Source organism: Vitis vinifera, chromosome 1 (assembly GCF_030704535.1).
Source record: "Vitis vinifera cultivar Pinot Noir 40024 chromosome 1, ASM3070453v1".
NCBI lineage: Eukaryota > Viridiplantae > Streptophyta > Magnoliopsida > Vitales > Vitaceae > Vitis > Vitis vinifera.
The window spans coordinates 9,265,818-9,293,786 of record NC_081805.1 but is presented as its reverse complement, the minus strand read 5'-3'; the positions used below and the strand labels follow the sequence as shown (position 1 = coordinate 9,293,786).

Below are 27,969 nucleotides of genomic sequence, written 5' to 3'. Positions count from 1 at the left end.
ACTTATTCCTTGAACAGCTCTCTCGACCACCATCAAACGGTGGCTTTTTCATCTATTGCATAAAATTACAATCACATGTACAGAGGACATTGTCATAAAATCAGACAAGGTAGTTCATCCCCACCTCCAGTGTAGAAGCATGGGGTACACATAGTGCATAGGAGGGCCCCCGAGAGTTCCTCCTCAGAAAATCATACCCGTAATTAATCACAAGCTTCTTCACCATGCTAGACCCTGGCTTTGCTTTCACATATGAGTGACCCAGAATGTAAGCGATCCCAGCCTCCCTAGCCTCCATCAGTTCCTGCAGCTCCTCCCTTGCACCCCTGTCAATCTTTGGACTCTCGGGTACTATAAACCTAACCCTCTTCCTTGGTCGGACCACTGTTGGAGACTGGATCTCTTTGAGCTCTGATGTTCCAGCCACCTGTGCATTGTCGGCATCATCATCACACATTTTAATCCCTTCTGGATGTGTAGAAGATGACCCAACTACTGTCATTTTCTCTTCATCCTTCTCTGAATTGTCATCCACACCATTGATTTCCACTTTCCCCGACCTGATAGACTCTGCTACGCTACATACCAGATCCTTCTCAAAATCCAAGTCATCTTTGTGAACATCACGATAACCATATCGCACAATACACCTATAGAGTCTGAACTCTCTCGGACCAATATGACCCACAAGGAACCGTTCCTCAGGTCTAACATGTGGAACTGGGACAGATTTAATGCAGAGAAAGACTAGGACCTGGTGGAAAGCTGGAAGGTTGGTGACAAAGTGCGAGAAAATTGCAGGGATTCCAGACACAAGCTCAGTGTGTATGATGCCAATCCCACGAACCCGTACAATGCCCAGGCTGGGACCCAAGCTGAGTAGCCAGTTGATGGAGATCTTGTTTTGGACATCAAACTCGTATTTCTTTAGCGTGCCATAGTGCCAGACATACATGACTATCAGAAAGATGAAAGCAAGTGCAATAGGAACCCATGCACCTTCAAGGAACTTGATGAGAGAAGCTGAAAAGTAGAGAGCTTCAATCGTGCCAAAGAAGAATATGAAGCCAATTGCAAAGAAGACACTCTGGTGCCAACACAGTACAATAACTAGAGACATTAGGCAGGTGGTGACTAGCATCACGGTTATAACCGCCAAACCTGTTCCAAAATGAAGAACAGGCAAAAGGTTAGAAAAATTTTGCAAGGCTGATAATTAGAATACTTGAGTTGCCTTATTTCTAATAATTAGTAATGTACTCTAATTCACCATGGGGTCTAATTTTCACAAATAGGCAGTTGTCAGTGGTCAATTATATTCTTTATAGGCAATTAAAAGATATATGGATGTATGTGAAGGTGCAACCCAGTTGGAAGCCATCTGAATAAGTCTGTGTGTGTGGGTGTGTGTTTGCATCCTCCCCTTCCTCCCTCCACTTGGGTGTGGCTGTATGTTTAATAATTTCATACAGCTCAGTTCTTTATAGGCAATCAGAGTTGTTAGTGATGAATTATAATTCTTTATAGGCACAAACAGAGGATTGGATAAACGTGCTTATTGTGCAATAAGGTGCAACTCAGTTCTAAGCGATCAGAACAAGTCTTGGTTATTTTGCTCACTTTGTATGTATGTCTTCCTCTCTCTGTCCCCCTCCTCTCTCTCTCTCTCTCTCACACACACACACACATTCTATGCACTTCAAATATGATCAAGAAAGACACTTGCCATAAACTATCTTCCCATTTGAGACCTCTTATATCCAAAGCATCTTCTGCACACATAGGTTCAGTACAATATATGCATAATATAATATGAGAGTTTCAAAGACCAGCCATGAATTGCAGGCTTTCCTACTATACAACTGACCCAAACTAACTGTAATGTGGATGGATGATACTTATGCATGGGTATGCACAGAGACAGAGTATAGATTAGACATTCTAAAAGGAATGTGTACAGGAGGGTGATGACCCTTGAACTGATCTTGTATCCTATAACCCTCAACATGGTTAAATCTCTCAGCCCTTCGCTAGTTCATATAACAAGCCACCAATACTGTATTTTTCCTTTCAATAAGAAAAAAAAATGATATATCAAGACAGAAACTTAGATGATCAATGATTTTCAGCATTGGCTATCTCCTAATGGAGCACCTCCTGAACCATTTTACATGTTATATATGTCATGCATCCAACCATGGCCCTTAAAAAAAGGATATGCTCGAATCTGGGATTAAGACACAAGACTATACCAAGCATCAATTCATTTTGAACTAAAACCTATGTACTAGTAGCTTGCCCACTGCAATAATAATAAAGCTATATGAGGAATAGTTCTAAAAATAACCACTTAGGAACAGTGGGAATAGTGAAAATAAAATGTAAATGGGGTTGAGATTACTTGTTATGTCCTTGCCATACCAGATGCATTACCCAAGCGGTTTGTGTCTCTGAAACCAATAGTAACAGCCAAGCATAACAGCATTAAGATCCAGTTGATCTCTGGGATGTAAATCTGGCCATGTATTTTGGATGAAGTGTGAACTATTTTGACTCTAGGAAAGCAACCTAGAGCAGAGCATTGTTTGATGATTGAGAAAGTTCCAGTGATAATAGCTTGGCTTCCCACTACCGCAGCAAGTATGGCTATTACCAGAACTGGCCATCTTAGTTTCTCTGCCACATGAATATGGATAATTATTTATAAGCTGAAGCTCACCTAAAAATCAAGTTACACATTATCAAGAAAAGAAATCTATGGTATCTACCTGGTACAGAAACATAAAATCCAATCCGGTAATCACTTTCAATGAGATGATGTTGCGATAGATAAGCAGCCTGTCCCATATATGCAAGAATCAAGGATGGATATACGACAGAGGTGAAAGCAATCTGCAGAAACATTAACACATTTGTCAACAATTAGCAGTTAATTACAGACGAAGGAAAAAGACAAACAAACAAAACTAAATATGCTGACATTAGCTTGTGCTCTAGTTAGAATTATTGAATACAAACAAGCTTGTCCAATTAACTTGTCATAGTAAGAATTATTGTTTTATCTTTGGTAAATCTCTGACACCAAAATAGAAGTGGTTTTCACACCCCAACTCCTTGCCATCTGAGCCACAGAGGAGGTAGTCCTTCTTGAGGTAGAAACTTGTAACTTTCTTAAGTAAACAAATGGAATCTTTCTAATTGTTGAAGTTGCCACAAAAGAACAAGGTACAAGTAATGAAAGACAAAAGGGAAAAGGGGAGGAAAAAAAAACATGATCAACCCAATAATTTTTTAGCAATAAATTCTTGATACTAAAGAAGAATGTTATTCTTATTGGCATTGGAAAATAGAACCTATACAGACTCTCTGATTATCACCTAAACAGTCAGCAACTCAATATTCACAAACAGTGTAAGAAGGGTGTGTCAGTAGACTGGACAGCATCAGTAAGCACTTTGAATTATGTTAAACTTCTGACTTATTTATGTTTCTGATCAGTAAATTTGGAGTGAGATGTCAAGCATTTTGTATGGTAGGAATTTCCTGGGGCATATTCAAATTCTGCATCCAGCAAAGGAGGCACCATTCCTTGCTCCAACTACACGGAGTAGAATGTTAATATTCGAATTTAAGAGTTTGGAAGTTCAATATAGTTTATCCTGGTAAATCTTGGAGCACAACCCACTAAGGTCCTGGTTGGGAGGATTGGGGATTGTGTACAAGGGTCATGGAGCATGTGTTCCTGAAATTGACCACCCTCATCTCACAAAACCCACCAACCTTTATCCAGGTGATATTAACTCAAGTTTAACAAGCAATGTAACAATTACTCAATTAGCACTTCAACATGTGGATTTGAAGGGGCAAAATATAACTAAAACTTCAACCTTTGAAACAAAAGAATACGAAAAATTCATTAAAAAAGGGAGAAACAAGTGAAAGCCACTTCATCTATAGTTTTGTTAAATATTCACAATCAATACATGGTGTCTTCCTAATGGCAGGCCCTTACTGGGTCAGAATATACTTACAGATATAGCCACCCACCCTATTTGCATGTTGGGTCCAATATTCGATTCCAACAACTACTAATGTTGTGGAAACCAAAGACAAAGGTTCCTGTTGACAACCCTTGCTATAATGACCTATTAGGACTAATATTTGATCCTAACAACTGCCAAGGTCAAGGAGTCTAAACACTTATATGAGACAAGCCCTGTTGACACCCGTAGCGATGTTTAGAATTTTAGAACAATCTTGAAATCTTCACTCCCCAGTACTAAACCATAATAATAATAAAAACCAAGCGAGTTAATACAAGAAACATGAAAAAATGAGAGAACCAAGATAAACTTCATAATAGGTATTGACTTGTGTGCCTCCTATTGGATTGTAAAGCTTGAATCAGTATTATTATGCTATGCAGAGGATGTCGAGGGTCGAGTTCCCCGCTGAGTTTGCGGGGTTTGAAGGGGGCAACACCCATGGATAATTTATTTATTTATTTATTATTATTGAATGACAAGTTTTGCTCTACTATATTCAACCCTCTTATGATTTAAGGTTTCGTTAGAGAGATAAAAATTGTATGTAGTAGAAATTGTGAGGAGAAGAAGAGCCTTCACCATTGTAACCCTTCTATCTTTGTTTTATTAGTAGATTCTTAAGTGTTGGTGCGCTTTGTGAACATAGGGATCACATTGATCACCAAACCATGTTAAAATCTCTTTTTCTTTTTTCTTTTAATTCTATTTGTGTGTGTGTGGTTGTGTTAACACTTCCGGTGCTTTGACTCCAAAAGATGGTTTTGTATATCAAAATACACAGGGCAAGTGCCAAAATAAGCTAACAAATTCCCCTGAAGTTTTGAAGTTGCTGCTTTGCAGCAAAAATATTACTAGCTGCCCATTTCTATGGAAGAAAGATTTAAGGCAGACATTTACACCTGCAACAGGATGTAAACTCAGGTGATGAGTTCACAACTTCTTTTCAATTAAAAATTGGCCCGCTGCAATAAAGGGAAGTATCAAATATCATTTTAATCAGATAATAATCAACATGTAAGTGGCAGGTGCTAATTACGACTGATCTGAAAAATACTGCAACAACGAACTTCATGAAAGTGCATTACAGATGCTAATAGGGAAGTTGAGATGCCAGGTGAGCAACTTGCCCTCCGATTGTGGGAAAAAAGAAGAAGCTGAAGATAGGTACAAACAAGGCTCACAAAAGGGGCTTCTGGGAAAATTTTAAACAACCTTAAAAGTTTAGAAAATAAAACTAGCTAGTTTTTAGTCAGATGGTTTTTCCCCATGGAGAATTAGCCAAACATGTCTCAGGGAGAATTATCAAAAAATCGTCAGTTAATGTACTCACTAAAAATACATACCTTGATTGATAACTGTGAAAAGTGCCCAAGATCAGCAAACATAGCTTCTGAACCTGGAGCAATGGAAGTGGGTATTAGGAAAAAGAAAACCAGTTTGATTGTAAATGCCATAAAATTCACAATTAATCATATGCATGCACATTTACCAGTTATACACAACAGGATTCCCCCCAAGGACATCCAACCTCCTCTTTGAGTTTTCTTCAAAAATGTGTACATGTAGTATGGAGACAGTGCTCGATACACATGAGGGTTCCAGTGAAAAATATTATATAAACCAATCGCACTGATACAAAAAAGCCATGTGACTACCACAGGTGCAAATAAGAATCCAACCCTGTGGGTACCATAATGTTGGAGAGCAAACAAGCCTATCAGTATGATGCATGCAGCTGGAACTTCTACATCTGCAAAATTATCAAGATGTTAGGAGTATTAAACTACAGGCATATGATAGTGTAAAAAATTGAACTTGCTGTTAATCCTCTATAAATCATCAATCACAAGTATTTCTATTATCAAAATTCCTATATTATTGACATTAATATTCACTAATATGTAAAAGAAGATTTAAATTTTTTTTCTTGAATATTATAGCAACTTAAGCATATGATCAAATACACCACGGTTGCCATGATATTAGGACCCAACCTCACAATTCATCACAAGGATTTCTTTTTCCCTGCTGATGACAGTAAGATATTAGACCAAACTTCAGCATTTGTCACAGGCGTTGGGTTGCCACTACAAACTAAAGAAAGGTCAGGTGATATTTCAACAAGCTGAAATTCTATAAAATTTCAATAGGACAGCATGTCAGTTCAGGATTAGGCAAAAGAACTAAAAGAATCTGCATGTCCAAATAGTTTCTTGAGATTGCTGCGAACCATGATTATATTCAGGCCTTCACTGGTCTTCATTGGGTAACAAGTAAGGCTCTTCAACAAAATAAACAAAAGACTCCTTTTAAAAAATATTGGCTTGCAAGAACTAATTTCTAGAGTTTGAGGTTCCCTTGGGCACCTATTTTCCATTCCACACTGACTAGATTCTAGTGGTTACCGTCCATCTCTATCTTCGGATCCTCTATGTACGTTAAATTTTATTCGTTATCACTCTGGAATGTCAGACAAGTGGAGAGTATTGCGATGACTGCCCTTGCTAGATGGTACTTAATCAACAAGAGATGGGAGAAAGCGGATCGAAGACGCCTACAATGAGTCCAGGTGATGGAATCCTTGAAAACATTTTAGTTATACAAATGTTGCAGGTGTTATGATGATCAGATCAGACCAATGCAAGAAGGCAATGGCTAAATGGTATAAAAATGCAGTTATGACTGAGGTAAACAAAGTCTTACCCACCTAGGAACAGTTGCAAAAACACTCTTTGAGGGGTAGCTGAGTGATTGCAGATTGAAGCTAGTGTTGACACTCTAAAGAGAGGTAATTACCATTTGAACCAGGCTACGAAGAAACGTAATAGGGGAGAGGACCAAAGATGTAAAAGAGGATGAATATGTACAGGTGGAAGTTCACACTAGCACAGCACTCTTTACATGGTGACCATTTGTTCAAATACCAGCTAAGCCCTTCCCAAGTTTTTTGAACATTTAATTTCATGGTCACTGTTTCATCAGAGGGCCTGAAATTATCATTAAACTAAATTAACTATCAAAAGATTGACAACATTTTTAACTGGGAAGGATGCAGGATCTATGTTACTTTTACTATTTTACAGCTTGTAAGCATAGAAGATTAACAAATCACCAATGCATGGACTCCCATCATCTTTGCAAACTCCTTAGTGTTGTTTTACTTAATAATTGGTACAAATTTACCAATTTAAACTTCACTGAATCTACAAATTTCCTTTCTGGACGTTGGGATGGCTTCTTAAATTTATTATAAGTAACATGGTCAAGTTCACACTTCTTGTCAGGGACTTATCAGCCAATTTTGCCAAACATGCATAAGTAAATATCACATGCTACAGTGAACGTGGGGCAGTGGCTTCTATAATGGCTCAGACAAGGCACTCTTCACTGAAGTTGGGCTCTGTCTCATGTGATTTATGACAGTTTTTGGATGTCACTTAGTTGTCTAGTTCATCACAATTCAGGAAAATATAAATCCCAGATTTGAATGCTTCCCCTATGATCTACTCCTTATTCAATCCTACAACTTCTTCCCATGTTCCAAATTAAATGGACCTTGTATTATTCATAAGAGTTCAGTTACAGAGACATTCCATATGCTCTGTACTGCATAATCTAAGCCATATCTGGTCACATTTGCCTATGGACATAATTGAAAGGATGACATCATCAGTTGCTCTGATTTAACCAAATCTCATCACTGAATTTTCTCCATGATGATAGGAGCTGAATAATCACTTGTCCAAGATGATAGTACCTGAATAATCACCATAATTGCAGCAGCTGAATTATCTCTGTGACTATAGCTGTGTGCATCCTGTGTTTACAACAACCTGGCTTTGGGAACTTGCTCATAATGTTTTATCAGCCATTATGATAAATGATGATGGGTTGTTTGACACACTAGATTAGCATGGAGGAAGATATGAACTCGCTAGAGCAATGTGTGCTCTGATACCATAAAGACTGTAAATTGAGTGTGAAGGAATCTCATCATATTTACAGTTGCATCATCTTCATCTATACAATATACATTGGAAGAATGAGAGAAAAAAATTACAGGCCATAATTGATGGCATAAACACAGGATGCACACAGCTACAGTCACGATGATAATTCAGCTACTGCAACCATGGTGATTATTGAGCTTCTATCATCATGGAGAAGTGATTATTCAGTGGCTATCATCATGGAGAAAATTCAGTAGTGGGATTCAGTAGAGTTGGAGCTACTATGGTGTCTTCCTCTCAATAATTACTAACCTGAAAAACTACATATATTGCTTGAATTCTACGGTCATTTGTTTCCTCTGCTTATTTCAATTGATTTCAGTTCCGTATAACATTTCCACACAACAACTTCACATTGCAGCAAGCACAATATGTGTAAGAATACAAGCAAAGGGGAGAGCATTCTCAAACAAGGTTCAGTTGAAGAACAGTACTCTAAGGCATCAACATCCACCATAAAAGTTCTTGCTGATTCAAATCCCTATTGATTCTGTTGCCTCCGATGCATGAATCCTCTTTATTTAAACTACAACAGTTTGGGAATTTCATTTGTCATCTAAGGGAGAGAAGGACAGAGGTAAGCATCATAAGTTTTCCAGAACATTGGTAGGGAACCTTAAGTCAACCCAATAAACCAGAGGATCTAATAGGTCGAAAAAAAGATTCACTGCATCAAATCTAAAGAAAGGTTGATTATGCATCAGCCTGCATCAAGCTTGAATCTTATTCTCTCCTTTTGATAAGACATCACTCTTGATTTGTACTTGAGCAAATTTGCAATTCTATGAACAAGAAGTTTTGCATTTACTTACAGCTAAACCTGCCATGATGCATAACTAAAGAATCTAAGTGTTCCTCCTTCCCAAACAGGCAAATAGTACTATTCATTTGTATGAATTTCTAGAGGTTTTCTGGAGGCTGTCAGTAGTATAATATGAATTTAAAATCCCTTGCAGCAAACTGCCAGATGAGCTGAAAACACGCCCTTGCAGTAACTTTGAATACTATGGGTTTCTAAATCAACTTGAAGGTAGATTCTGACAGCATCGATGTGGTTCAAGATTTTGTTTGGGAAGAAAACTAATATTTTCTGCAGTTTGGGGATGGCAACAACATTCTAGGCGTAAAAATTTTGGGAAATCAGGCCTATGTTGAAAATCTTGGACCCAGTAAACAAAACCCAGCTTGACAGTGTACCAAAATCTACAAATTCAGGTCTCAAATGAATTCAGGTCAGGAGATATGTTCACCTAAATTTAGAAATTACTGAGAAAAATTCACAAAAATATACGGACACACCAAACCAAGAACTGGAACTGTTTGAGCATAATCTGCGCAACTATCTTGATGGTGTCAACTTATGAGAAATCATTCTAGAAATATCCGAAGATCAAGTTGCAGAATGATAAAAGTAAAACAAATCTTACATTTGTGATGCTCTTTCTCCATCGAAAGCTCGAGGCCCGACACCGCAGAAAAAACTGCACAATGGACCCCCAAAGATCCCGTGAGTTGAAAACACCTAATTTCACAAGTCAGCCAAAAAAACAAAAAAGAAGTGAAAATACCAGAAATGGCAGGCGTGAGGACTCCATCACCAATCACCATGCAAGTCCCAATCAAGGCCAGAACCAGCAAAAATCTCTGCAACACCCTATGCTTCTCTAGTGCAGACTTCAATCTTGACCCGAAATTTGGAGTTTCGGTTGACCCAGCACCATCCTTCTTGTATTCTGAGAGCTCCTCATCAGCAGACTGACAATTGGGCAATGAGTTGACTCGGGCGTGTCGACAGAGCAACGAGTAAAGCGCAAAGGTCCCTCCTTCACCATTATCGTCGGCTTTGAGAACAATGAATACGTATTTGAGCAGAGGAACCAAAGTCAGAGTCCAGAAAACGAAAGACAAAACCCCATAAATCTCTTCGTTCGTCTCCGAGTGTTGAATGTCTTCAGCGAAGGTGCTCTTGTAGACATACAAAGGAGAAGTGCTCAAATCCCCATACACAACGCCTAGACTCTGGTACGCTAAGGTCAAAACAGCCCTCCACGATTCCTTCTGCAACAACAACACGGTTAGCAAAGATCACGCGGCGTCCTTCTCAAACACCCAAAAAAAAAACGCAAAGTCCTCAACACCCATCTCACCTTAGCATGATTCGCATGAACCCCACCCTCCGGATCCATCATGGGCCGCCTCAAACCCCTCCCAACACCATTTCCACCGCGAATTGGAGAGATTCAACGATGACCCATTTCCCCCCTTACACTAATAAACAAACCAGAAATTGATTGTTATATGGTTTATTAAACAAGTATGCCATATAACACAACAGTTCAACAACCCTCAACCTCAATAACTATATATAGCAAAGAAGAAGGAAAGAAACACGAAGAAAAGGCCACTACCCAGTACAAGAAATATATCGTTTTCGTGGAGGGAGTGGTTGGGACTGGGAATCGGATCACAATATAATAATATTATTTAGCGTGCATCGGTTTTGTAGTTTGTGAGCTGGTGGTGGTGGTGGTGGAGAAGTTGGGCTTTGCGTTTTCTTCCGTATTTTGTATTAACAAACAAATGTAGTTTACTCAAGGGATCTGCATCTACTTCTCCCACGCTTGCCTTTCTTCCCCCTCTGCTGCCTCTGGGCTCACAAAGTCGGAATTCAGCAGCTCATATGCCCCCTCAGAAACTCTCTGATTTCAGTGTGTTTGATCCCCAGCACATTACCAAGTCAAGAATGCAGCACATATGGCAATCATCCCCTAGCTTGCTTATTTCTAGTTGTTTTTAACCTATTTTTCCTACCTAATATAGATATATATATCATAAAAGTGACTATGTTTTTCTATATTCTACTGCATACCAATCCAATGAAATCAACAAATCATATGCTTTCCCTATTCCTTTTGTTTGTGGATAGAAAAATTTATGATCAAGGGATAAGTGTTGTGACTAGTCCATTTTTGTAAGGTAGTCATTCAAGTGACATTACAACAAAATATGATCAACAAACATCTTACAATTTTGCAAAAATTCTAAAAGAAAATAAAAATGGAGAGAGATAAGAAGAGTAGGATGTGGGCTTGTAAGTAGTAGAATGTAGATGTTACTAGACTGTGATTGGTTCATTTTTGGAGCTCATTTTTTGGAGCCCTTCTGAAAGGGACTGGCTCAATGATTGTGGGTTCCCATCAAAACCCATCATGGGTGATCTTAGTTGATTTAGTTAATTAATACAATTTCATCATTCAAATTCAAGCTCATATACCTTTCAATATGACCCCCCCACCAAACAAGAAAATATTTGAAATCACGTTGATTGATTTGATGGGATGATTGGATAATTGTTTGCATATCTTTCATTGTTCACAAGTTTGATTCTCTCAATTTACTGAAAATGTTAATCAAGCTTATCATTGGCATACTTTATTTGTTAATCAAGCTCCTCATTATTATAATGTTAGAACTTAGAAATATGGCTTTAGGAATTAAATTTAAAAAAAAAAAAAGGATAGATATTGATGTTGTGATAATGTAGTAATACACCATTGTATTAATTTAAAAAATGCCCATAAATAGAAATTTAAAAAAAATTATTTAAATTAAATGAAATTAATAAAGATTAAAAGGGTTGGTGCCAACTCCCATGCAAAAAAAGAAGCAGAGAAGAGAGAAGCTAGAAGGGTCCAGAAGAGGGACTAGAGAGTGTCCCAAAAAAGTCTAACGGTATTCCACAAAGAGGCCTACAAGTGTCCCCAGATACCTCATGCCACAGTTACTCTCGTAGCGTGTATCCCACTCGCGTCCACGTCAATCCCTTTTCATGTCCATGTGACTGTTCTGTGTGGAAGTGGAAAAGTAATTTTTTCTTTCACCGATGAAATCTTTTAGTCACGCTAATTTTCATTTTATTCTAATCTTAAAGCTAAAACCTTAGTCATCGCTTTAATATAAATAAATTTTAAAAAATATTAAAAATGAAAGTGGAGGTGATAGGAGCGTTCGGAAATTTTCTTTTCAAAAAGGTTTACTTTGAACGCAAACTCCTTCCCAATTTCCCCACCTTTGATCCCATCTTTTCAGCTGGGAAAAGAAGTTCCCATTTACTTTTCCATTTTGCCTTTTGCTCACGTTGATTTTCAGGGTCGGTGAACACTTTCAAGAATTTGACGCAAAACAGGGAAAATCGAGTCACCTTCAATACTGTCGTATACCTTCATATTTGGAGCAACTTCACAGTTTTGAAGTAGGTGGGATGTGCTTATTTTGGAAAGTTTTGATTTCTTTATTAGGATATCCAAATCGAAAGTATTGTAATATAAGTTTAGGTATGATAAAATAGGATAAGATGTGTATATTTTACGATATGATATTCCATTTGATAGAAAATATAATTTTAAGATATGATTTTCAATAAAATATGATATTTTTTATATTAAATTTAATAAATATGATATTTAAGGTAACATATCCGATTAATTAAACATACCATATAACTCTTGTATCAAGAGAAAATTTGATTGTTTTCAAAATTTAGCATAATTATTTAAATCTATATTTCTCTTTCAAATATTGTAAAATAATTTTCATGGGTAGTAAATATGTGAATAAAGATTAAATATTTGAATATAATATAATTTTTATTTTAAATAAATTATCAATTAATTTATAAATATGAATTGAATTATGCATTTTAGTCCAATCTTAAGTGCATGCTTTTTTATTGTTGTTCTACGTTTGAAAAGTTTAAGGACAAGAAACATATAAAACTCTTTTGAAACCGCTTGGTAAAATTTAAATTAACGGATATGAGCATGTAAATTAAAATATAAAATAATGAGATCAACTTAAAATTAAAAATAATAATTAAAAAAAAAAAGTCTAAATGTAGATGTAGAGACGACAATATCCTAATGGAAATATCTTAAGGTAAAAATAAACAAGTTTAAAGGAGGTTTAGGAAATTTTTAAAAACCCAACATAGATTTGGATCAGGATCGAGTATCAACCTCATCTCGCCTCAATTATGTATAATTTTAAATAAAAAAGTTATTTTAATTGATTTTTTTTAATATAAATAAAAATTACCTTTTATAAATCTAAATATTTAGAATATTTATTTTTTTATAAATCATTTTTATTTTTAATAAAATTTAAAAACAAAAAATAATTAAATGGGGTAAAGCGGATATGATAATTTTTTATACCCATTTTGCTCTGTTTATTTATTTATTTTTATGAAGATAAAAAATAGGTATAAATAAACGACAACAAGATGAAATGAGGATGATTCGTCCTGAACTGGCCCATTACCATCCTTGTAGGCTTATTCAGGCAGCTACATTAGGCGTCAAATCACAACTTATATAATTGAGCCACGCCCAAATTATTATATGCTATATTTCTTGACTATTCACCCTTTTCAATAAATCCAAAACTCAATATTTAATTCTTATTTCAAAGTTGCATGCTTAAAGATTGCTCCATGAGCCAAGATATTATGCATATAATAATCCCATGTTCCTATTTTTATACTTTTTATCATATAAGTTCATTAGAAAATTGTATTTAATTCTTTTTTTTTTTCCTATATGAACACGTGGCACCACGCGTCATTATTGGGTTTCAATAATGGTGTTTGAACCATAAACACTACGTAATAGAAAGTGACGTAGTGGTGACAATTTGGTTGGTCTATTATATGAACCATTACTGATCGGATTTATCATTATTAGTATTGTATCAATCGGATACAAGTCCGTCTAGCTTCATTAGAGTCAAACGGACTTCTTCCCTATACAAAAGAATGTCCGAACAAGTGGTCCAGTAGACCTCTCCAAAACTTAAATCAAAATCTAATAAGAATGAATCCAACTTTTTTTAATAGCTATGTGTGCGCGTGTACCTTTTTCATATTTCTTTAATTGTGCATTTATTCCTTTCTTGTACTTATGATTACCATTGTGAGGGATTATATGTCTTAATAAGGTAGTCAATGTCATTATCTTAGCGTGGATTGAACAATCATACCAAACAAGAGTTGTTGATTATTACCATTTGTTGGCTAATTGGTACCATTTGTTGCTTGTTGTGCAAGAATCTCATACCATATTGATAACTATGCATTTACATTTGTCAATGATGCTAATTACGTGTAAGGAGTGATTGACATTGATTTTTGGGTATAAATGTTATTTAGATTATCATTCAGACATTAAGTGATTAATCATTTGTCTGATACCTAAAATTTTTGACTAAGTTGGTTGGTCTATCTAGAAAGAAAATCTGACTTTTCTCTTGTGTTAGATAAAGTTTGTCTTGGTTCAGATAGATTACTTCCAGACAAATTATCTGCTTATCTTGGACGATGAAAAGGTCTTAAATTTGGGAATGACACGTGGAGGAAAGTTTCCACAATCATATATATATATATATATATATATAAGAAAAACGAAAATCGAATTAAGATTTAGTTGAACATTTACGGCAACGTTGATTGATGTTTTGATGATGGGTTGTGGGGGATTAGTCAAATGAAATTTCAATTGTACGTCACAGTTTTTTTTTCTACCTAGGGTTCATGCTTAATGGTTGTTTGAAAAGACCTTGCAATAAGTCGAAATAAAGAGGAGGTCCATCAATGGTCGACCAAACCCATAAAAAGGAGGAAAAAATGATAACAATAATGACTAGTTCCTAGTGTTTGATGATATTTTGTGATTTCATATCCATGCCATGGGTTTTGATTTGACATAAGCTTGATAAATATCTATTGTTTGGAAAGAAAACCAAAAAATAAAAATGAAAATAAATAAAATTTTAAGCTTGTCTTTTATATATATATATTCTAGAATGGAAAATAGTTTTTTAATTTCAAAATTTTTATTGATATATTTTTGAAAATATTTCAATCAAAAATAAAAACTAATAAATTTATGCTATATTTTGGATTATGAAATGAAAAAAAAATTGGATTGAGGAGTCAACTAGTAAACAGGGTTAGTAGGTAAAAGACACTTGATTCATGGAATTTCAAACCTTAAATAAAGACAAATCCTAGATTTAACTCCCCACCCACCAGGGCCACTACCCAAACCCAACTAACAAAATGTGGCATTGCATTCGCACTATGTAAATGCTTTGTTTTCATATTGCATGTATGATGCCCTCAAAAAAAAAAACAAACAAAAGAAAACTAAAAACACGATAGAAGCGTGTGGTCAAGTGCAAGCTCGTGGTTCAAAAACAACTATAATTATTAAATTACTGAGACATCAAATTATTTTTATAATTATTAAAAAAATTAATTATTCAATATGATATTAGAATTTGATTTTATCTTTATCGATAATTTACATGTTAAAATAGCATGAAATGCATATCAAAGAAGTTGATTGGTGGAGGTATGAATGATATGATAAAAGGATGATTATGTGGAAAACTAGTAGACAGTTGGCAAGAGCGAGTGATGATGGTTTTACCTAAAAAAAACTGGGTGCTGCCGACTCGTCTCACTCAATGGTGTGACACCTACTTGGTTGTATTATCATTATAATAAAGTGTAGCTTCGGTTGACGATGACACCGGCTGTGGAGTGTTGTGGTTTGGAACATTGGACCATTTTCATGATGCAATCCCCCCCTTCCCCCGTTCCATCCCCCCTCCTCTTTATTTCAATACATGCATCAACATCTAACCTTTCAAACATTCCAAAGGATAAACAGGTGTTATAAATTAAAAATGCTTTAATTAAAATTCATGAAAGGATAGCAAAAGGCTCTAAACATTTAAGGCCTTTGTTTTTTTTTATTAAATAGAAAAAATTAAATATTTTGATTTTTTTTTATTCAATTAAAAATAATATATCAATATCATTCAATACAACTAAAAAAAGTTTGTTATCAATATGTTTGATTTAATTATATCAATTAATATTAATAAGTTATTTTTAATTGAATAAAAAAAAAAATATATCGAAAGTAAAACATGTTTTGTAGCATACATTCAAAAGCTAGTTTTTAGAAATATTCTCTAGAAAACATTAAGATACGATTTTTGACTTTTTGGGACATGTAAAAACTTTAATAATATGAAAATATCCCTGATTTTATGTTTTAAAAATAAAAACAATTTCTAAAATTCACCTTTACATTTGTGGTTGCCAAAAGCCCATAATGCTGTGTCTTGCCCTCATCCCTAATGCTTGTGTCAGTGGCAGTTGAAAATGTGAGAAAGGCAACCCACCATTGAATTAATGGGTAGGGCCAGCTCATTCATGGACTTTTATTTCTTATCACCTGCCCACCCCTCCTTTGATTTGAAAACTGAAGCTTATTATCAGAATGCAGTTCTTCTGCTGCCATAAATAAATGGAAGACTGATTTAAGTGGGATGGTGATGTTGGATACAGTACATTGTCTGTGATTTGATGTACCTTTTCATGCTGATTTTTCAAAGAATCCATCCAGTCCATGAGGGTATCAGCCTGTTTCTTTCTTGGGTACAACACGAGATTCCTTCCAAGAAAGTAGCTTCACCTCTCAGAAAATCATGGTTGAACAGGGCATGTGAACATGGAAATTTCCAATAAGGAATATGAAAACAGGGCCTGACACAGCTGTGCTGGGGCTGGGCTTTTTATTTAAATAGCATTCTCATTTAATATTTAGAAGAAGGGAAAGTAACACCAGGAAGGTTTCAATACAAGAGCCCATGGCAGGCTAATACAGATGAGAAGGGGGATCAGACCATGTATGTCATCCCAACTTGCATGATATTCATGTGAGGAACACGCAGATTGGCTGTTCCAGCTCTGCAGTTCCTTCTCAAGAATGCATAGAAATAGTTTATGGCCAGTTTCTTGATGAACCAAGAATTCTTTTTGGCCCTTACATCACCATGCCCAAGCAAATAAGTAAATCCTGAATTCATTGCTTCTTTGAGAGCAGAAAGCTCATACTCCAAGCTTGGATCTTCATCTGATGGCAATCCTGAGGTGGTTTCTCCTGACAAAGAAGTTCCTGCTTCTCCCGCTTCTCCCAATCTCTGATCCCACATCAATGGAATCCTAAGATCGTCCCCTGCTGTGTCACTGTCCCTTGACCTCACTGAAACACTATCAAAATCCAACTCGTTTAAATTGCTTTCCAAGGCAAGATCTTGAGATTCCCTTCTCAAGAACTTCTCGAGGCTTTCAACTAAAAGTTGCTCAAATGAGTGGTGATCTTCCTTCCGGATATCTGTGTAACCATATCTAGCAACACAACGGAACATATGGTAGTCTCTAGGACAAACCCTTCGAAATAAGAACCTTTCCTCTTGAGGGACAACTGGGATTGGGACATACTTAATGCAAACAAACACTACGGTAGAGTGGATGGCTGGAAGGCTCAGTAGGAACTGCCCAAAAATGGAGGGAACGCCTTGGACTAGCTCATTGTACAGCAATCCGATTCCTGGAACTCGTACAGTCCCAAGGCTGGACCCTAGATCAAGCATCAAGTCCATGGAGATCTTCTCCCTGACCTCACTCTGGTACTTGAGCACGCTCCCGTAGTTCCAAATGTACATCACGCAGAGGAAGCAAGATGCAAAAACAAGTGGAAGCCAACCACCATCTTTGATTTTTGTTAGAACTGCCGATAGGTAGATGAGCTCTACTGTTCCAAATACCAGTGGGAAACACAGAGCAAGAAACAAGTTGATCTGCCAGATTAGAAGCATTACAAGCGTCACCAAGGTAGTGCTTACTATCATTACACCAACTTCAGCTATCCCTGCAAGAAAAGTTTGGACTTGCATTAGTTTAAGGCACAATTATAGGTTCAGGAGGACAACTGTTAGCTTGTCTTCTCTTCTTTCTATGAAACAAAGTCACTAAAAATTTGCGATGGAGGTTTTAAAGTCACAGGTCCTACTAATTATTGATAACATTTCGACATTCAGTCCATAATCCAAAACATACTATGATAGTAAATCAGAAACAATGTCGATGAAAAGAATGTCATCCAGAATTTTAATAATATTTGAAATATTAAAAATTGATTGAGTGGGAGAAAAGCATTGCATGAGACAGAAAAAATAAGTTTAGCTGTGATTCTAGAACCATTCAAGCTTTCCAGCACAACTGGGCTATGTAGATTGACTGGAAAATTCGTATATAGGCTCAGAACTTCCCAAGAAATTGGGAATATTTTCAGAAATATAAGATACATTACCATATGCATTTGCTATGTCTGTGGTGCTTTGGAAGGAGGCCACTACAACTACACACATGATCATTAAAAACCAGTTGATGACAGGGATGTAGATTTGACCCATTAGCTTCCTCGAGGTATGAATGATCTTCAGCCTTGGGAAACATCCGAGGGCCATGGATTGCTTGATGCATGAAAATGTAGCAGATATCATGGCTTGACTGGCAATCATGGCTGCAAGTGTGGCTATCACAAAGACTGGCCAGAATAAACCATCTGTATGTTTACAAATTCAAAAATAAAAAGAAAAAAGAAAAAAAGAAGTGTCAAAGTTTACTGGTTAATATAGAGCATGTCAAAACCAAAAAAAGAAATCATTGTATAGAATCACCAAATCTACATTATGAAAGTGAAACCTGGGACACAATCATAGAATATCCTTCCTGTTGAGTGGGGGTGTTTCATTAGGAATGCAGCTTGGCCCATGTAAGCCAAGAGAAGGCAGGGGAACACAACACAAGTAAAGGCAATCTGTGCAGTATAAATTATACATAAGAGGCTATTATGATCATTGTTCAGTGAAAGTTACAAGAAGGTAATATTGTGGCACACTGGCACTGGGGGGACAACCTGAATCGCTCGTACAGAGAAGTGCCCTAGATCAGCAAACATTGCCTCAGCTCCTGCAATTGCACATATACTAAATAAAAAATTTACAGAATGTTGTCAAACTTGAAGAGTGGAAACACAAAACAACATTTCCTAATGTTGCTGCTGATTAACACTAGGCCGTGATACTCACAAACAAACTCAATTAAATTCATCTAAAGGTTAACAACTTCCAGCACAAGAAAATCACAACACGAAATAATAATAATAACAATAATGATAATAATAGTAATAACAATCAATTAGATATCAAAAGGTTTAGCAACTTCACGCACAAGCATATAAAAAAAAAAGAGAAATAATAGTAACAACAACAATAATAACAATATAATAGTAGCAATAACATTATTGCAGCACCACAAACAACAGTAATAATAAGAACAACCACATCAATAACAACACTAGCAGCAGCAGTAGTCATGGTGGTAGTAGACTAATAGTAATAGTAGTAGTAATAACAGAGTGGCAGTGGTTAATCATAGTAACATGAATTGATTAGCTTGTATTTGCTACATAATTACTGAGGCTTAGAGTACTTCAACTGCATAATGAACAAATTTATAAGGTACCATATCTAGGTTTTTTTCTTATAACCAGGAAAGCCCACAAAGGCAGGGCCCTTCAGACCCACCCATGGTTTTCAAGCCCCAGGGAGCCTGACCGAACCTGCCACAGCCAACTCCGGGTAATCCAGGGATTCCCAATGGCAGGAATCGAACCTGACCACATCATACTTGTCATAAAGATCATCTTTTACAAATCCTATGAAACATGAATTTAATGAACCACTTAAAATAATTCATCTTGGATACCACTGGCTTTCAGAATCCAAATCGAGGGCAAAACTTAGACATATAAATGAAAACAGGTCTACTGCAAGTAAGTGCCTCTGGAGAAGCAGAACCTACCATGTTGACAGATAGCTATATACCATCATCAATAATTCTTTTGGCAGAGAGATGCTGATCAACTTTAGTTTAAGTGCTCTTTTGGTGACTTGATTTTCTATTAATGCTCCAAGGTTATTAATATGAGAAAATACTACAAGATTTTGCCCCTTAATCAAAATAAAGATCCTCCAGAAATAAAATTATGGCATATCAATTCTCCAGTAAAACATTCTACCAGTATGGTAGCTGTTTTGAGGGATACAGATAACCTTCCTTGGATTTTTCTGCATCTTCCTCAAAACTTTCATGTGGAAGGTAAGGGCAAGATTAGGGCTTAATTGTTAATGTTGAAACACCCCCACCCCCCCAACCCTGTGTGCTCGCGCACACAAAAAAGAAAGATAAAGGAAGGAAAACTCTGTGCCTTCAAACTGAATCAAATTGAGTTACTGAATATCATTCATAATTCGCATCAGTAGTTTGTAGTAATCAGCTAAAAAACAGCAGCAGGCCATCCAATTTGTGAAAGCCACTCCTAGATAAATCTGGAATAATTCACTGAACTTCCATAAATGGGAAATTCATCACCATGAAAAAGAGAAATAAGGTAAACAAAAGAAAAATGATAAAAGCATGTGAAAAAATCAAGAGATTCTATAATGAACAGTGCTACTAAGATGAAAGAAAATCGAATAAAGGTGATAATACAAATGTCTTTTTTTTTTTTTTGAAAAGATAGGTGATTATCCAAATGTTGGAAAGAATACTTTTTAAAATTAGTAAAGAACTTCAGTTTACTAATTAAGGAAGACATGAAGATCCACAACAACTAGTAGAAGCATCCAGTAAATATTGCTCATGTATCCTCTTTCCACTTCCTTTTTTCCTCAATATTTCCAGTAGAGCTGCAGCATACAAGGACTAAAGGAAGACATACCTGTGATGCACAAAACACAGCCACCGAGGGCTGACCAGGCCTGTGTGCTGTTTTTCTTGAAGAACAAGTATACATATGCTGGATTGAATGCTCGTAGGACAGTAATATCGTATTTATATATGTTATAAATGCCAATAGATCCCAGACAAAAGAACCACAAAGCAAGTGCAGGAGCAAATGTGAAACCCACTTTACTAGTTCCAAATTGCTGTATGCTAAACAATCCCACCAGGATTATGACTGAGACAAGAACCACAGCATCTGCAAATAAAACCAAGAAAATCATAAGTCATTTATCCATAATGTCATCATCAGTTCATGCCCACATCTTGATGCAATGTTAGAGAAAACAATTGAGAGAAAATTGCCCAATATTGAATCAATTGAATGATTCTAACTGTTTTTCAATTCAGAACTTCCTCATGTGATATGCCGTGTACTCAATAAAATGGCTGGAATCAAGTGATTAATCAGATGGCTCAAGTATTCCAACCAATGCATAATTTACAACTGAATATGACCTATCTAAGATTATGGGTAACTCGACCACCTTCCAACAGATGAGAAAGATATTTATTCTTTTATGCAGTGTATGCTGGCCAAGGAGATAGATAATTCATCCAGTGAATCTCAGGTCACAATTCTATGAGGTATTCAATATTTCACCGAAAACAAAGGAAAAATTGCAACAGCCACCCCTTCTCCCATCTGTTATAAGCTTCTGAATTTTCATTTCTTTCCTGCAAAATTTATGCAATCAAACAGACTGTAAAGGAATTGCATCAGAGAAAAGAACAAGTTTACCCACTTGTACCAAATCCCCGTATTTCACCTTGCAGACCACTCACAGCAGACATGACTGCAGCAGAAAAATATAACCATTAGGCATTGTTGTAATTCCAGGTAGGTGGTATTAAGGACATTCCACTTCTCAAAGAAAGTAATAATCAATGAGTAACATCATATTGAACTGAACTAAAAAAGCTTCTTCCCAACTATTTGGTTGGCCTCATTTATGGCTGCAAATCTATCAAAGAAGACAATGAGAATGATGATATTTCATAAGCTAGTCCAGCACACATCAAAGGCGAAGCTTTCCATCAGGAAGGTGCAAACACTTCCTATCAGTGAAATGAACATGGAAACCAAATGAAAATAACTTGCAGAAACCAAATGAAAATAATTACCGCATTAGAAATTTATTTCCAATGAACATTTAAAGGGAACCAAATATTATCTTAATGTGCATATGTATCCAAGTTTTTGGGTACTGCATGCTTGTTGACCAATAATTATACCCATAGTAGTGAAATATAAACAGAATGATGCATATGTGAGCACACAAGCACATACTCTAATTGTAAACTCAGGAACTAAGGAAGTATATATTTGAAAAACAAACAGTTGCAAGAGAAATATATAGTTCACATGTGAGCTCAAACTAACATAGTTCAAAGCTGCTGTGTCAGACTTGAGAAATTTGAAGGTGAATCAGTCTGAGCATTTCAAATTGGGTATTGGAAGTATATATAATATGCTAGTCAAAAAACTCAAAAAATACTGAAAATTATTTTAAAAATGGTTGCAAATAGATGAACTCAATCGCATTTGAAAAGTCATTTACAAATTTTCATTTGAAGGGCACATGATTGCTTGAAAAATAATAAAAAGAAATTTGATTCATAACAAATCAATAATTTTTAAAAGTTAAAAACTCTTAAATTTATTTTTCAAGTGTTAAATGAGGCAACCGTTTTAACAACTGATAACAAAAAAATATATATATTAAAGGCCATTATTTCTAAAATAACAGAACCACCTTTTAAAAAAATTATCATTATTTTCTCTATCAAACATATTTAAAATAAAGAAATTATAAAAGATAAAGACTTATAATTTTATTTATTTATTTTTTTGCCTTTTATGTTAGTATGCCATGTAAGGAGCTTCCAAATATTTAAAAATGCGGAGATTCTCCAAACTTTTCTCCTATTTTCAACGGATCTAAGACACAATGTTGTGATTCTGAGCTGTCTCTTGAGTTGGTCAAGTCAGTTTATATATGAGTTAGGTACAAGCTATTGTTGAACTCCTCAACTCAAGATGGATATGACTCATTCAAGTCATACTAATATAGGTTGATTCTTTGAACTATAAAAGTAAAACCCCTCTCAACCATCCAAAAAATATAAATTTGATACAAGTTTATGCAAAAAGGTGAAATAGATTCCTCTAGTTAAAGGAAGGGACCTTGTTTCAAAATCTATGCTGCATATAAAAGCCACTTCAGTTTGTTGTGTTCAACCATACTTCTATGACAAAAATTGAAGAGAGTTTAGTTTCTTCTGATAATAGATGTGTATCATGTAAAGACTTAAATGCTTAAGTTCTCCATCCATGGCACTTGATTAGAACCAAATAATTCCATTTTCGACCTAAAACTGAAACATTCCTATTTAATAGTTGACTCAATTACACACTATTTAATTTTGTTACTAAGTCCCTATTCTTGAATCTAATATTTTTTTTTTTGGTACCATTTCCCTTAATTTTTGGCAGGTTTATATCACATATTATCATGCTATTGGTAGCCACATTTTCCATTCCACAGCTGCCACATGCACATGGGTTGTCACATCATCCAACCATTGGTTGCCACATTTCTAACTATTTTTCTCCTGCCATTACTGAAAAAGAGCAAACAAAAGCTTCTGCCAGCTTTGTGAAGTTGCCACCATCAGGCCCTTGTTAACCATAGGTGCTTTTGCTTCCCACCCCTTATGAACAAAGGGTGGAAATGACTCTTCATAAGGAGGTGCAGGCTGGTTCTTTAAAAAAAATGTAGAGAATAGGAGGAAGAAACGTGGTTGTACTCTTCCTTTTCAAGATGAAGCAGTGTAGTTGTAAATCTTTGTTTTCATTTATCAAAATCTCAATTTCCATTTTAGATTCAGTTTTCAGCTTTTATTTAATTTGTGTTGCCACCATGAGTGGCTAAATTTGCAAGCTAAGGTGAGGGACAGATTTGGATTACTCTGTTCTCAGTACTTCCAACATATTTGGAAAACCCACCCGTAGGTGATACTTCCTTATTTAACTTGCTTGTCTCTACCTATTGCGTGAGCTTACTTAGTCAGTGTCTTAGAATGCACAATTGTTGTTGCATTCACAATACTTTCAACTGCTTGGTATGCCTTGAATTTAAGGTGTTAATGATTGAGTAGCAAATAGTACATTTGACCTTCACCATAGTGAAAATTGGTTTGGAACAATGAAGGGAAATAGGATCTCATATGTGTGCCTTTGGACTGTAATTTGATGAAGGAACGCATTTAATGCCACAACTCTGCACCCGAGATGATGGGTTATGCATTACCATGGCATTCCAGAGATAGTTTGAGAGGAGGATACCTTAAGCTAAACTGAAGCCTTAGCCATTTTCTGATTTTGTTTAAATTCTTGATTTTTCAGCTTCATCCGGTTCAAAATTTTATAATGAAAATACGAAAAACTTCCTTTTATCTCATTCTTGAACTTGTTTTCAGTCACTTCCTGGGGTTTGACACCTGAATATTCACTGAGTACCACAAATTCAAAGTTCTTATGATTAGGGACTTGACAACAATGATAATACACTACCAAGCTGCAAGCAGCACTCTTGTGATATCAAAATTAGCTTGCATTTATTCTCACACAACATTAGATTGACATAGGATGTGGTATGGATACTTAATGGCATGGTAACAAGTTTTAACTTTGATGTAAAGATGTCTAAATAAATATATCAAGTACATAACGTAATGAAAGCTAAGAAACATTGTAATTCAGCAAATGAATATTATGATGACATGACTTTGATTAGAGTATTAATGTAAACTTAAGCAACATAGACACATATGATGATTTGTATCTTGAAAGAAAATTCAGGGTTGCGCATATTTTACGGTTTTAGTAATCTTCAAAAACAAAGAAGAAATATCTTGCATTATTTCAAATAATTCTGCACATATACATGTGTTTAAGCTAAAGATCTTGTCCTTTAGGATTTATTTAGGTGGTGTTTGTTTTTTTATTTAATTCTAAATAGAACCTTAATGCTTATTAGTGTTAAATATTAGGTCGTTTGTTTTTGTAGTATTTTATTTTTATTAAGTATTAAAAAGTAAATTAAAAAAAAACAATATGTTATTTTTTCTATTTAGAAAAAGCTATATATTTTGGCTTTTTCTATTTAGTAAAAAGTTTATAATAAGTCATGAAAAAAGTAGAAAAAAAAAACAATCGAAATTCTGAAAACAAATTGCGTTAAGCAAAAAGCCAAAAAAACAAACACCACCTTAATCTTAGCAGTTTAGAGTACTGTAAACAATTTGAGGGTGTACTAATTTTCAGATAATATAACTAGCCTTGCATTTAGACAGGTTGCAGTTGCTTGGAATTCAAATTCATACATGTGTGAAATTTAAAGACCTGCATATTTATGGATACATCCTGATGCAGAGGATATTCTATACCAAGAATGAGAAGGTGGCACAATATCTTGGCCCAAGAGGAGAGTGGTTTTGGTAGAGTATGGACAACATGGCAATAAGTGTAAGACCTTCAATAACCTGAAAGGCACTAGAACCTCCTAAGCCCTGGCCCCAAGCCAGGTTTTGTCATGCCAAGGTACAAGATACTTTGCCCATCAAGGTAGTTAAAACCCAGGGTGCCAGGTTTGCCTTTGACTGTGGTCTAGGACTGCATGGCAGATGAATGACAAATTCGGTAATCAGGATAGCATGAGGCAGCAGAGCAGTGGTCTATTAACTACTATGTCTCCCTTAATGGAAACAAAGGAATAAAATAAGGTATCTGATTCTGACACCATTGTTAAAAAAAACCAGAATGACTTTATTCCCAAGCCAAGAAGCTCTCACCCACAAGATTGAAAAAACTACTAGATGACTTTGATCTGTGCTAGCTCTAATTCACATCCTGGAAGATGGAAGAAGGTTAAGATTTTTCCCAAGTTAGGGTTGCTTTACCTATTGAAGGAGTGACTAACTTGATGATGTTTAGATAAAAAAATTATTCCACGAACAATGCATCTAGTAGAATTTAGCTATTCCTTAACATGGCAAGTCCAGAAAATTTAGGTTTATGCCTCATGGTATTTAGAAAACAAATTAAAAGAGTATCTACAAACCTGACATTGCTGGGGTTAGAATGCCATCCCCAATTATCATTGAAGTTCCCATTAGAACCAACAACAAGAGGAGGGTTCTCAAAGAGGATCTCCTTTCCAAGCTGTCTTTTATATTTAAAGCCCTTTCCAACTCTGGAGTGGGCAGTTTGAGGCGAAAACTGGAGATCTGTTCATCAGCTACTTGACGATTTGGTAGCATATTAACTTTTGCATACCTGCAAATCAGAGAATATAAGGCAAATGTTCCTCCTGCAATTTGGATTGATATCTTATTATTAGCAAATGTATGATATACCAGAAGATCATTGCATAGAGAATGTAAGGGAAACCCATACCTTCCCCATTGTCATTAGCTTTGAGCACTATAAATACGTATTTTGCAAAAGGGAGAAGAGCAATGGTGTACATTACTAGAGACAAAGCACCCAAAACATCAACCTCTGATTCAATGGGCACCTTGCTAAATACATCAGAAAAGACATATAAAGGGCTGGTGCCCATATCACCATACACCACACCAAGTGTTTGGAATGCCAACGCAAGAGTGGGCCAAACAGAAAGATCCTGATTCATTAGAGTAAAACATTCAGTAAGAAAGTGTTCCTTTACATGAAACCTTTTGAGGAAAAAACTATTTTGGCTACACAGTAGAAAGTGAGTGCACCTTATGAACTCCATAAACACCTTCTTATTGTATTCAGAACAGGACCGTTTAACTACTAATATTTCCAATTTTCAACTGCTTCTAAAGCTTTGTACTCTTTACATCTTAACATGGAATTTTAGTTATCTTATTCCCAGAACTCCTGTTTGGCGGGCTGAACCACTTGAATTAAAAGTTCTCAGCCAAATTTTCACTAGAAAACAATTATGACTTGTCCGCATTAGCACTTAATGATTAGGGAGAGTGGCTATGAACTCCCTGAGTCATGGGCTAGGCCAGGCTAAATTAAATAATCTTCCCAGTGTGGCTAAGCCCTCTCAAGTCTCAACAGCCCCAAAGTACTACTTAGCTCCCCCACCGCTCTGATTAGAAAACTGAAGGTCAGGTAAAAGCTACACAGTACTACTTCAATGATTCTGTGTTCTTCATTGTGAATCAAATTTAGTTTTGAGTACCCCCAAATTACATGTAACTCCAGTTCCATAATCAAGAGAAGAATCAGATCAAAATCAAATAAAAAAGAATGCTATGCCTTACTAGAAACATAAAAGCAAAACAAAACATGTGTTAGTAAGAAGACGGCAAAAAAACAAAGCATTGCCTTGGAATCGTGAGCATGAGAGCCGGCGATCTCCATGGCTTCAACATCAAAAGAATCAGCTCTTTTCGGCTTCTTGACAAGCCTCCTCCTGATAGAGCCATAACCCTCTCTGCCCTCATCATCGCCAAACAAGGACCATGGAGGTGAGTCGGAGTCCATTTCACTCCCATCAACCCACCTCGACTCTCCACCACTACTGCCCATCAATCTGGAGTTGGTCTCTTCAATCCCTCCACCACCGCCTTCGTCTTCCATGTAAACTGGGCTGCAGCTTCAGCAAAACCAGAGGTTTCAGAGATCCAAAGAAGCCAGATGCCTGAATTGCAGCCCGACTGTACCAACCGTATTATCGGCTACTGCAGGAACAAGATAGAGACTCGGAGAGAACGGGAGGAACAATGTATTCAGTGGAATGTGTATGATTGGTCCATGAGTTGGACGGTAAGAGATCCAAACTGAAGGTGGGGCCCCACGATTGTGTCCGGATTCTAGGGTGTGGGGCCCAAGGGGTCTAGTCAATCGTCTGCCCTTTTACTTCAAAGGGCCGACAACCATGCCTCCTTAGCCAATCTCGTTTTCTTTCTTTATATTATCTTTATTTGTATGTGGACAATATCCTCAACCTCCATAAATGTAATATCAAATATTTAAAAATAAATAAAATATAAGGTCGTGTTTGGCAACTTTTTTTTTTTTTTTTTAAAAAAAAAAAAGGTTTTATAAAATAATTTTTAAAGATTATTTTGTATAATAAAAGTATAT

At 36.0% G+C, this 27,969-nt stretch overlaps 3 protein-coding genes across 6 annotated transcripts in view; all 3 read right to left on the bottom strand.

Annotated features, from left to right (window-relative positions):
• Positions 1-2,338, bottom strand: part of LOC100243227 (uncharacterized) — an 86,199-nt gene extending 83,861 nt beyond the window's left edge. The window contains exon 1 of one of the 2 annotated variants that reach the window (XM_059740147.1): positions 1,834-2,338. In XM_059740147.1, the coding sequence (XP_059596130.1) occupies positions 1,834-2,008 (175 nt within the window). In that variant the 5' untranslated portion in view covers positions 2,009-2,338. The remainder of the gene's footprint in view (positions 1-1,833) is intronic. The other variant, XM_059740144.1, reaches the window with a different exon arrangement.
• LOC100251966 (potassium transporter 6) lies at positions 3-10,919 on the bottom strand. Of its 2 annotated transcripts, XM_010654992.3 has the most exons (9): positions 10,465-10,919; positions 10,204-10,324; positions 9,625-10,114; positions 9,484-9,537; positions 5,536-5,796; positions 5,390-5,442; positions 2,769-2,892; positions 2,422-2,676; positions 3-1,161 (listed from the first exon to the last, which is right to left on the bottom strand). In XM_010654992.3, the coding sequence occupies exons 2-9, from the start codon at positions 10,243-10,245 to the stop codon at positions 101-103; spliced, it is 2,340 nt and encodes a 779-aa protein (XP_010653294.1). In that variant the 5' UTR covers positions 10,246-10,324; positions 10,465-10,919; the 3' UTR covers positions 3-100. The 2 variants fall into 2 exon arrangements, with proteins under 2 accessions (XP_010653294.1, XP_010653291.1); XM_010654989.3 differs by having other exon boundaries at positions 10,204-10,908.
• Positions 10,920-16,696: 5,777 nt separating this feature from the next.
• LOC100257092 (putative potassium transporter 12) lies at positions 16,697-27,630 on the bottom strand. Of its 2 annotated transcripts, XM_010654998.3 has the most exons (9): positions 27,208-27,630; positions 26,278-26,506; positions 25,943-26,191; positions 21,563-21,613; positions 20,755-21,015; positions 18,889-18,941; positions 18,675-18,789; positions 18,280-18,534; positions 16,697-17,838 (listed from the first exon to the last, which is right to left on the bottom strand). In XM_010654998.3, the coding sequence occupies exons 1-9, from the start codon at positions 27,460-27,462 to the stop codon at positions 16,805-16,807; spliced, it is 2,502 nt and encodes an 833-aa protein (XP_010653300.1). In that variant the 5' UTR covers positions 27,463-27,630; the 3' UTR covers positions 16,697-16,804. The 2 variants fall into 2 exon arrangements, with proteins under 2 accessions (XP_010653300.1, XP_019075919.2); XM_019220374.2 differs by lacking the exon at positions 26,278-26,506 and having other exon boundaries at positions 25,943-26,157.
• Between the last annotated feature and the right edge of the window lie 339 nt (positions 27,631-27,969).